The 12,529-nt window shown below is 45.1% G+C and overlaps 1 protein-coding gene across 1 annotated transcript in view; it reads right to left on the bottom strand.

Moving 5' to 3' along the window:
- LOC124555485 (heat shock 70 kDa protein 14-like) overlaps window positions 1-12,529 on the bottom strand; it is a 150,195-nt gene that overhangs the window by 33,362 nt on the left and 104,304 nt on the right. Inside the window, exon 6 of the mRNA XM_047129408.1 lies at window positions 921-1,179. Within this exon, the coding sequence (XP_046985364.1) occupies window positions 921-1,179 (259 nt within the window). The remainder of the gene's footprint in view (window positions 1-920; window positions 1,180-12,529) is intronic.

Below are 12,529 nucleotides of genomic sequence, written 5' to 3'. Positions count from 1 at the left end.
CACACACAGTGTTTCCTAACAGGAAACATAGGTAAGTGAAAAGAACTGGAGAATAATGTAAAATCATCATCACCACCACCACCACCACCACCTTGCATCTGTGACATACAATGAAGAGCCAAAGAAACTAGTACACTTGCCTAATATCGTGTGGAATGTGTGGTTCATCCATAAAGGAGACCAAGTATAGAATACTAGTACAACCCATTCTTGAGTACTGCTCGAGTGTTTGGGATCCCCACCAGGTCGCATAAAAGGAAGCATTGAAGCAATTCACAGGCAGGCTGCTTGGTTTGTTACCAGTAGGTTCGATCAACAAATGATTATTACTGAGGTGCTTCGTGAACTGAAATGGAAATCCTTGGAGGGAAGACCATATTCTTTTTGTGAAATACTATTGAGAAAAGTCAATGAATCAGCATTTGCTGCTGACTGAAGAATGATTCTACTGCCATCAATGTAGTGCATTTTGCTTAAGGACCATGACAATAAGATAAGAGATATTACAGTTCATATGGAGGCACGTAGACAGTTGCTTTTTCCCTTGCTCTATTTGCAAGTGGACAGGAAAGGAAATGATTAGTGTTGGTACAAGGTACCTTCTGTCATGCACCGTAAGATGGCTTGCCGAGTACGTATGTAGACATAGAGCTTGAAAATTCACCTGAAAGTATGATGCTATGGTCATAGCCTTGAATCACTGACACAGAAGAGCAATACAGTATAATAAAATTAAAAAAAAAAAAGAAATAGAACATGAGCATTATCACAAGAAGAAACACCTGACTCAGAATTGTTACACAGTGCAAAAGGGAATGGTAAAAGGGAGGGTTGAGGGCATGGAAGGGTATGAGGGATTGGGGAAGGGATGGAGAAAGGGTAATGTTGTAAAATGGTAGTAACTCTACCAGATGACTCACCTTGTTTATGTCTCTGCAATCGATACCTGCTTGGCTCAGTGCTGCATCTATGGGGGCAGTGCACATTTTCACAGCTGCACTAATTAACTCTTCAAATCGTGCTCTTGTAACATTGTAGCTAAAGTCTGTTCCTTCACACAAAGACTCAATAAAACAATCAGCTGTACTCATTGTGGACAAAATGTGTTTGCTCTGCTCTGCAGCGTTGTACAATTTAGCCATAGCACATCGACTATCATTTGGATCCAGCTTCCATTTTCTGCAATAAGAAGAAAGTATTATGTTTAAATGGCCCACACATATTGAATAATGGTATCACTAGTCAGTCTTCCTTCTTTTATTAAAAAATTGGAAAGCGAACAGTTAAGGTTGTTATAGTAGTTTTTCACCACAACTGCTCAGTTTTTGATGTGTTCCAATAAGAAACTCTATAGTAGAATTAAAGGAACTGATAATTACATATCAAAAAGATAGATTACTACTCACCACTTATGGGAGGTGCTTGGTGGCAAACAGGCACACTGAAAGAAGACTGTTTGACATTGTAAGCTAAAATACTAAGTCCTTTGTCAGATGTAGACAATCTGTCTCTCTCTCTCTCTCTCTCTCTCTCTCTCTCTCTCTCTCTCTCTCTCTCTCTCTCTCCTCCCCACCCCCCCTCCATCTACACACTATGGCCCAATGTCTCCACTGTTTAAAAATACACACATTTAGACTGTATCTCTTAATACATGGTGTTTTGCATTTATTGTAGCACCACAAAAGGCAGAGATGACAAAAAGGGGGAAAAAAAAAAAAATGAAATGGAAAAACTTAATTGTGTGCTGATTCACAGCCACCATAAGAGGCTCATACCAATTGATAAGACCCAATGATTTAACAGGATATTTAAGGTACCTAGATTAAAAGACAGCCAAGTCCATTTCTTTTGAACATGGACTTCCAAGCAGCATTAAAGCTTCCATAAAATGTGTACACGTTAAGTAAAACGCAATAATATCCTTCAAAATCAATGACGAGTCTATTCAAAAATAACGCCAAAATTGCATTTCAATGCAAAACACCCAGCTTCAGAGACGATCGCTTCAAAAACTAGCCAACTGACTATAAAGTTCTTACAAGTCCGTTATATAGGAAACCATGTTCATATAAGCAGACACCTGACTGCACATGAGCATGGAAGACAGTGTTGTTCGGAAGTGGATTTTCTTTAGTTTTGAGTCTAAATATCCTGATATCTGTGACCTGATTTTATATAGGTTACAAACAAATATTCTGTTATGGAATATCATTCATATAAGTGATAAAAACATTCTCTTCCCTGGAAAAGGGAGGTGGGGGGGGGGGGGGCAGGCGATAGTGTATAGAACACTTGTGAGACCCATTATTGAGTACTGCTAGAGTGTTTGGGATCCACATCAGGATGGATTAAAGGAAGACATCAAAGCAATTCAAAAGCGTGTCAGTAGATTTGTTACTAGTAGGTTCAATCAACAAGAAAGTATTGCAGAGATACTTCGTGAACCCACATGGTAATCCCCGGAGGAAAGCTGGCATTCTTTTCCCGAAACACTACTGAGAGAACTTAGAGAATCAGCATCTGCAGCCAACTGCAGAACAATTCTACTGCCACCAACATAGCATCACATATGGACTGCACAGACAATGTAAAAGAAATTAGGACTCGTATGGTAGCATATGAACAGTCATTTTCCCCTCACTCTGTTCGCAAGTGGAACAGGAAAGAAAATGACTAACATTCGTACAAGTTACCCTCTGTCAGGCACCATTAGGTGGCCTGCAGAGTATGTATGTAGATGCAGAACAGAGGAGGTTGCAAGGTATTATGTTATTTCTTTCTCAGTACAGGAAATTTTAATGACCAACATAATTTTTTTAATTTTCGTTTCTTCTAAAAATACCACGCAATGCCTGCTCCTAGCAGCTGACTATCTGAGCAATTTAGACAGAAGTCTGGCACTGAACATAATGTCCTGGCTTTGAAGGTGTCTTTCCTGTGGTGCTACCACACCATTGGCATTTGTAGCACCACATTAGATTGGGTACCTAAAGTTTTACTTTTAGTATAATAAATAAAACCTTGATGAGTTCTAGGATAGCCAACTGAATGTTACGGTGAAGGCAACAGTTCTCTACAGTTCACCATTCACTTACATCATCAAATTCCTCTCTTCTGTTATGCTTCCGATTCCCCACTACTTTTTCAGTTCAGCAGTGTCAATGTCCATGACGTCCCTACAACTTACAAGGCCTTATGGTAGCTGAGGGTATCGTGTTTTTCTACTCCACAACAAAGACATTCTGACAAGATTGTGCCTTTCAACAATGATCAAAGTTCAATTTCCTGGTGCAGTTCCAGAGGGTTTTGGTGACTGCTAATGACCCACCCATAACGTGGAGATATTTCTTTCGTCTTAGTTGGGATCCACATGCATTCCCACAAACAGCTTGGGTTCTGTACAGTCCACCCAGATAGAGAGCACTGACTGCCTATGTAGGTGTTATAAAACTATGGTGTGGCAGGTTCACCTAAGGTTACCACTAACGACCATTTCGCCTCAATGGTCATCCATCCCATCAGCACACATCTATGAGGTCTTTTCTTCTTCTTCTTCTTCTTCTTCTTTTTTTTTTTTTTAAGAGAGAGGGAGGACATCATGTTTCAATTGTCATAGCCATGTAGTGTACCAATTAAGTAAACCTGGCACAAATAATGCTGGGCAAGCCAGTAATCAACAGACTGCACAAAGAGTGGCCTAGTTGGTTGGTTTAAAAGAGTGAGGAAGGGACCAAACTATGAGGTCATCGGTCCACTGTTCCAAAGGAAACAATGCCACAATGCTGAGAGTAAGACAATGAGACAAGACCAAACAGAATGAAAGGAAAAATGACAACGACTGAAGGTCAACACACTTAAGTGGACAAAAGGGGACAAGAAAACCACAAAGACGCAAAAAACAGGTAGAAGATCTTAAATCAAAAAAGCACGTTACCATGGCTGGCTGACAATGAGGATAAAAAGGAAAAGCCAGCCACTCTGCAACACATTAAAACCCCCACCCTGAAAGCACGAGGGTGGAGGACACACAGGGATGAAGGACATGTGCTAAAACTTGGAGAAAATGATAAAACACACCCTCAAGAATAAAATGTAAAACTAAAGCTGCTGTTGAGGCATTATTGCCCAACACTGAAGGTAGGGTGCTGGGAAGGTTAAAAGTCCGCTGCAGAGCGGCGGAAAGTGAGCAGTCCGGCAAGAGATGGACGACTGTCATTCGTGAGCCACAGTGACACTGAGGTGGGTCATCACGAAGGAGGAGGTAACCATGAGACAGCCACGTATGGCCAATGCGGAGCCGACGGAGAAACACAGAGTCCCTGTGAGAGGCACGCACAGAGGTCTTCCACAAATTCGTAGTTTCCTTAAGGGCACGCACAGAAGTCTTCCACACATTCGTAGTTTCCTCAAGGGCACGCAGCTTGCTGTGCGTACTGAGGTTATGCCATTCTGTCTCCCAAAGCCACAAAACCTTGCGGCGTAATACTGAGCTCAGGTCAGTTTCAGAGAAGCCGATCTCCATAAGCGGTTTCTGCATAGCCCGTTTAGCCAACCTGTTGGCAAATTCATTGCCTGGGATTCCTACTTTACCTGGGGTCCAGACAAACACCACTGAATGACTGGACCATTCCAGGGCATAGACGGACTCCTGGATGGTCGCTACCAAAGGATGATGAGGATAGCACTGGTCAGTAGCTTGTAGGCTGCTCAAGGAATCAGTACACAGGATAAATGACTCACTTGGGCACGAGTGGATGTGCTCAAGAGCACGAGATATGGCTGCCAGCTCTGCAGTGAAAACACTGCAGCCATCACGCAAGGAATGCTGCTCTATATGTCCTCCGTGACCATAGGCAAAGCCAACATGACCATTAGCCATCGAGCCATCGGTGTAAACCACTTCGTGGCCCCGGTACGTGATGAGAATCGAAGCTGCAGCCTAGATGTACACGACTGAGGTGTTCGTGAATGAACATCAAGTGTAGGTGGTGAAGGCAACAACTGAAGTTCAGACAGAAGGGTTTGAACACGAACTGCAAGTGTAAGCCCTGACCTGGGCCGCCGATGCAGGAGATGAACCGCCACGGGCAGGAAAAGGAGACCGAAATTCAGATGCGCAAGAGAACTACAAACGTATGCAATGTAACTGGAGAGCAACTGTGCACGCCTAACCTGCAATGGAGGGACTCCGGCCTCCACCAGGACACTATTCACCAGACTCGTCCTACAAGCGTCTGTCACTAGGCAAACGCCACAGTGGTGCACTGGGTCGAGCAAACGCAATGCTGAGGGTGCAGCCGAACCATAAACCAGACTCCCATACTCAAGGCGGGATTGAACAAGGGCTCTGTAGAGCTGCAGCAGCGTACAGCGATCTGCACCCCAATTGGTGTTGCTCAGGCAGCGAAGGGCATTGAGGTGCTGCCAGCATTTCTGCTTAAGGTGACTGAGGTGAGAAAGCCAAGTCAATCGGGTGTCAAAACACAGTTCTAAGAATCGATATGTCTCCACTACAGTGAGTGGATCGACATTAAGGTAAAGTTCTGGTTCCACATGAACAATACGACACCAACAGAAGTGCATTATACACGACTTTGCGGCCAAAAACTGGAAACCATGGGCTAGAGCCCATGACTGCACCTTGTGGATGGCGCCCTGTAGGCACCACTCAGCAACACCAATACTGGTGGAACAGTGTGAAATTCAGAAGTCGTCTGCATACAGAGACAGTGGGACGGATGGCCCTACAGCTGCTGCTACACCATTAATGGCAACTAAAAATAGAGATACACTCAATACGGAGCCCTGCGGGACCCCTCTCTCCTGGAAATGGGGCGAACTATGGGAGGCATCAACCTGGACACGGAAAGTATGAAGTGACAGGAAATTTTGGATAAAAAAAAACAGGAGTGGGCCTCTGAGACCACACTTGTATAATGTGGCAAGGATATGATGTTGCCAGGTGGTGTCATATGCTTTTTGTAAATCAAACAAGACGGCACCTAGGTGTTGGCATCTGGAAAAGGCTGTTCGGATGGCAGACTCTTGGGACACAAGATTATCAGTGTTAGAGCAACCCTGGCGGAAGCCGCCCTGGCATGGAGTCAGTAGACCACGTGACTGCAGGAGCCAACACAGCCACAGACACACCATACACTCCAGGAGCTTACAAAGAACATTGGTGAGGCTGATGGTCCGATAGCTATCCACTTCAAGCGGGTTTTTACCGAGTTTAAGCATCGGAATGATGGTGCTCTCCCACCACTGGGATGGAAAGACGAGACGCACCAGATCCGATTGAAGATGACAAGCAGATGTCACTTGTAGTCAGATGAGAGATGTTCAATCATCTGACCATGGATCTGATCTGGCTCAGGAGCTGTGTCAGGGCAATGTGCAAGGGCACTGAGGAGCTCCCACTATGTAAATGGGGCATTATAGGATTCACTGTGGGGTGTAGCGAACGAGAGGGCTTTCCTTTCCATCCACCGTTTAAGGGTGCAAAAGGGGGGGGGGGGGGGGGGGTTCGATTGCCGAAGCAGAGCCTCAAGCATAGTGCTCAGCAATCGCGTTAGCGCCGGTTGACAACACACCATTGATGTTAATGCCAGGGACACCTGTTGGGATCTGGTACAAAAAAGACGTCTGATCTTCGTCCAGACTTGGGACAGTGACGTACAGCATCCAATGGATGAGACTTATCTCTCCCAACACTCCTCCATCCGTAATTTGATAATCTGGCGAACGCCGACAAGGAGCCGCTTAAAGGCTATGAGGTGATCCAGGGAAGGGTGCCACTTATGCTGCTGTAGAGCTCGCTGATGCTCCTTAATTGCCTCAGTGACTTCTGTCAACCACCAAGGGGGCATCTAAAAGAGCGAGGGATTGCATTTTCCTCTCCATTAACGACTGTTGTAGTCACCTGCTCAACCATCACACCCATGTTACCCTGAGGGGGAGAGTCAATGGTGCCCACAGAGGTTAAAGTTTCCCAGTCCACCTTGTTTAAAAACCCATCCGGATAAGTGACCGTTGGCCTGATGCCAGGGCAGTGACAGGAAGATGGGGAAGTGGTCACAACTGCACAGGTCGTCATGTGCTCTCCAGTGGATAGATGGGAGACGTCCTGGGCTGCAAATGGATAAATCAATGGCTGAGTATCTACCATGAGCCACAATAAAATGTGTGGTGGCCCCAGTATTTACGAGGAAGAGGTCGAACTCAGACAGTAAAGCTTCGACATCACTGCCTTGGCCACTAAGCACGGTGCCACCCCACAAGGGGTTATGGGTGTTAAAATATCCAAAAAGTAGGAAAGGTTTAGGGAGTTGATTAATCAGTGCAGCTAATACATTCAGGGGTATTGCACCATCTGGAGGAAGATATACATTGCAGACAGTTATTTCCTGTGTCGCCCTTATGCTGACGGCCACTGCTTAAAGAGGGGTTTGAAGGGGCACTGTTGCACTACAGACTGAGTTCAGGACATAAATGCAAACTCCAGCTGACACACTATTATAGTTGCTACGGTTCCTGTAATATCCCTTATAGCCATGGAGGGATGGGGTCCGCACTGCCGGGAACCAGGTTTCCTGGAGTGCAATGCAGATAGCAGGTGTCAAGCTTAACAGTTGCTGTAGCTCAGCCAGGTGGTGGAAAAAGTCACCGTGATTCCACTGAAGGATGACATCATGAGACTGGGAAATCAGTACCCAGAACAATCACCTCTGGCCGTTGTAACGGCCTTGATATGCCTGGGCATTAAGTCAAACAGAGCTTGGATGGTATGTACAGGTACAGCTGCCAATGCAGCTTCAACACAATACCACAGTTCATCAAGAGTAGTGACTGGTGTATTGTGACGAGCCAGTTGCTTGGCCACCATTGACCAGACGTTTTCAATTGATGAGAGATCTGGAGAATGTGCTGGCCAGGGCAGCAGTCAAACATTTTCTGTATCCAGAAAGGCCTGTACAGAACCTGCAACATGCGGTTGTGCATTATCCTGCTGAAATGTGGGGTTTTGCAGGGATCGAATGAAGGGTAGAGCCACGGGTCATAACACATCTGATATGTAACGTCCACTGTTCAAAGTGCCGTCAATGCGAACAAGGTGCGACCGAGACGTGTAACCAATGGCAGCCCATACCATCACCCCGGATGATACGCCAGTATGGCGATGACGAATACACGCTTCCAATGTGCTTTCAGCGTGATGTCGCCAAACACGGATGCGACCATCATGATGCTGTAAACAGAACCTGAATTCATCGGATAAAATGATGTTTTGCGATTCGTGCACCAAGGTTTGTCGTTGAGTACACATTCGCAGGCGCTCCAGTCTGTGATGCAGCGTCAAGGGTAACCGCAGTCATGGTCTCCGAGCTGATAGTCCATGCTGCTGCAAACGTCATCGAACTGTTCATGCAGATGGTTGTTGTCTTGCAAACGTCCCCATCCGTTGACTCAGGGATCGAGACATGGCTGCATGATCCGTTACTGCCATGCAGATAAGATGCCTGTCTTCTCGATTGCTAGTGATACGAGGCCACTGGGATCCAGAACGGCGTTCCGTATTACACTCCTGAACCCACCGATTCCATATTCTGCTAACAGTCATTGGATCTCGACCAACGCGAGCAGCAATGTAGTAATACGATAAACTGCAAGCGCGATAGGCTACAATCCGACCTTTATCAAAGTCGGAAAAGTGATGGTACGCATTTCTCCTCCTTACACGAGGCATCACAACAACGTTTCACCAGGCAACGCCGGTCTACTGCTGTTTGTGTATGAGAAATTGGCTGGAAACTTTCCTCATGTCAGCATGATGTAGGTGTCACCACTGGCGCCAACCTTGTGTGAATGCTCTGAAAAGCTTATCATTTGCATATCACAGCACCTTCTTCTTCCTGTCAGTTGAATTTCGGGTCTGTAGCACGTCATCTTCGTGGTGTAGCAATTTTTATGGCCAGTAGTGTAGGTCCTCAGCAGATGCGAGCATCTCCACCTCATCCTCAGATGCAGACCTTGTAGGTAGCGGTGGTGTGGGTGCGACCACAATTTCCTTGGTCATAGAGGTCTTCTTTTTGGACTTTTCTCTCTGCTCCTTGGGTGTCTCTGGCTGAGAGGGTTTCACTAATTCAGTCTCCGGGACTCAGGATGATTGTGAAACCCTACAACCAGCTACTTTTGGGCACTTCGGCCACTGGCGGCATCATCTTTCCCACTAGCAGAAAGCTGGGAAGGGAGTGACCCAAGGGATCCCTTCCTGGCGAGAGGAGCCGAAGAAGACTTACACTTCTCCAGCTGAGAAGTGGGGCTGGTGCCCCCGATGGTTGGTGGGGCAGTGCTCCCGAGGTAGGCGATGCGGGAGCAACAGGAGGGAATTGCCCCCCCCACCCCCACCCCCACCATCAAGGGGGCAGGTGTACCCTTCTGGCTCCAAGAGTCGAGTGGAATTCGTGGAACTGATGGAGCTACAACTGTTCTCATAGCGGCAGCATGTGAGGTGGTCATAGCCACAGGATATAGGCGCTCATATTTTCTCTTAGCCTCAGTCCAGGTCAGTTCAGTCCAGGGTCTTGTATGCCATAATTTTCCTCTCTTTCTGTAAAATCCTGCAGTCTGGCGAGCAAGGTGAATGATGCTCACCCCAATTGACACAGATGGGAGGCTGGGCACATGGAGTATTGGGATGTGATGGACATCCATAATCTCAACATGTGACGTTGGAAGTAGAGCGGGAAGACATATGGCCAAACTTCCAGCACTTAAAGCACCGCATCGGGACAGGGATATAGGGCTTTACATCACAGCGGTAGACCACCACCTTGACCTTCTCAGGCAATGTATCACCCTCGAAGGCCAAGATGAAGGCACCGGTGGCAACCTGATTATCCCTCAGACCCCGGAGGACATACCGGATGAAATGTACACCTCGCTGCTCTAAATTGGCGCACAGCTCATCTTCAGACAGTAAAAGAAGGCCTCTGTGGAATATAGTACCCTGCACCATATTTAAGCTCTTATGTGGTGTGATGGTAACAGAAACATCCCCCAACTTTTTACAAGTGAGTAAAGCCCATGACTGGGCAGAGGATGCTATTTTTATCAAGACTGACCCAGAACGCATTTTGTACAAGCGCTTCACCTCCCTAAACTTGTCCTGTAAATGCTCTACAAAAAACCGTGACTTCATCGAAACAAAGGAGTCCCCATCAGCTCTCATATGTACGAGGTACCGGGGTGAATAAGGTTCGCTGCCATCCTTAGCCTGGCATTCCCCATGGTGTGGCCTGGGAGGGGAATGATTTAGGGACAGAATTTCTTGCATTGTACTGAGACGTGGAACTCTTAGAGACTGCTGGTGGCTGATCACTGCCAAGTGATGATGTGGTACGCTTCATTGCGAATCATCTGCCCCGATGCCACCCACTCTGACCAGGGGTCCTCCCCACGGGCGCCACCCAGCCACAGCAAAGGCCACCTGGCACGATGGCCATTGCCGGGAGTCCTGATGCCCCAGGGTGACAGGCATATCCTTGGCATATGTTGGGAGTTAACAGCGCAGGCATCAGCAGAGCCATCCCCGTTTTGTCAGGGGGCTACAACCAACAGGGTACATGGTGGCCCCACCACAACGGACTGGCTGCCATGCTGGATATGAGGTGCAAAGAAGTCCATGGTCATCGTTGGTGCAGAAAGCGACACTGCACAGTGCATGGTGGAAAACACATCCAGGAAGGTTCCTTGCCCAAGAGATGGAGGATGAGCTGGACTGCAATGCAACGGCGAGGAAGTGGGCTAAAGATCTCTATAGACAATGGACAGGATAAACCGTGTAAGGCGCCCTTCCCCAATTGGCTCACTCTCTGGGAAAACTTTGAAAAATGGAGGTCAAACCCTACAGGAGACCACCCCATAGAGGCCGAAACGTATGAGACTCATTTTTGTCACCTCTTAGGACAGACAGGAATACCTCGGGCCTATTGTAATCCCTGGGCCCACAGGGGGGAGTGTGTGTAGTGATCGGCCACATATGGTAGGTCGATTAGAGTGCTAACTATCACTAGTAGCTGTTGTAACGTTCAACTCTAAGCAAAGACACATTTTTATCATAGCAGTTCATCAACACATTTCTTTATTCGTTTGAATTTTGTAAATGATAGAATGACAACGGAATAAGAGAGATAAAAATTGTTAGTGTAAAACTATGTGAAATGGTGTGATTTACATTTAATATTTTAAAAATTACGTTCAAATCCTCTGCTTGTAACTTCTTGTTATGCATATTAGAGTGCACAGGTAAAGGTGGCTGTCAGCAACAAATAAGACAAAGTAGATGAGTGTAGGCTTTCACAGAACACGAACGGGGGAAACTGGAGGACATTCAGATTTGCATGTTCAAGATGATACATGTAAATAAAGTACAGCTATTAAGAAATGGAAAATGAGACTAAAATCATAAAATATGGATTTATGTGAGGATTAATGGTGTGAGTGGTCATGAAAACAAATCTGTTATACAATAGAGAGACTTTCATTGACAAAGAAACCATGTGATCACAAGGTGTGTTAAGATACTACTAAAGTGCACTGCTATAAATTAACATTATATGCAGCAAGACTATTTTCTAATACTCTTAATATGCTCCTTGTTATTATTATGTATAAAACATTAACTCCAGAAGCTTACTCATGCAGAAATAATATATGAAAAGGAAGATTTGTTACATATATTAAGACAGAACACAAGTTCAAAAACATTAAGGCAAGTAGTTTTTGTAGTGATCAGCATACAGAGAAGTGTATCTGTGAATTATATAGATACCCACAAGGAAATTTTAAACTATTTATAAGGAATCTGGATTCCTTACTGTGCTATCTGTCAGGCAGCAGCAAGCAGTTAATGGTCTGTGGTGACTTCAATGCACATTTTCTAAAGGATCCTGATAGGAAAAATAGGGAACTTTATTTGGATCACACAATTTGATTCCAGTAATTAACTTTCCAACACAGATGGATAAAGACTGTAGGACCCTAATTAGTTTTAAAGCTCAAAGCCAGAAAAATACTGTTTACCCAGTAACAAATGCTCTCTCTGAACATGATGCACTGTTTGTTAGGATAAATTACCTAGTGCCTTACAGTATGGATACACTTAAGTGGAAATCAGAATAATTAATGCCTCCACAACAGATGTTTTTAAGAACAGCTTTCAAGAGATAACCCGAGATGAAATTTATGCTGAACCAAATGCTAAATTAAATTTTATCTATTCCATGATAAATTCATTTAATTATTTGAAAATACCTTTCCATATATGCTAATTAGAAAGAATATTAAATGGCCATATGAAAACCATGGATCACTACAGCGATTAAAATTTCATCTTCAAGGAAAAGGAAAATGTACCCATTAGCAAGAACAAGTATTGATCCAGCTGTAGTTGCACACAACAAAACTACTCAAAATTACTAAGAAAAATTATTAAAAATTCAAGAAACCTTCACATCACGTCAGAAAT

This window comes from Schistocerca americana, chromosome X, assembly GCF_021461395.2.
Source record: "Schistocerca americana isolate TAMUIC-IGC-003095 chromosome X, iqSchAmer2.1, whole genome shotgun sequence".
Classification (NCBI taxonomy): Eukaryota; Metazoa; Arthropoda; class Insecta; order Orthoptera; family Acrididae; genus Schistocerca; species Schistocerca americana.
Note: the sequence above shows the minus strand (reverse complement) of the source record. Positions and strands in the feature narration are given on the sequence as shown.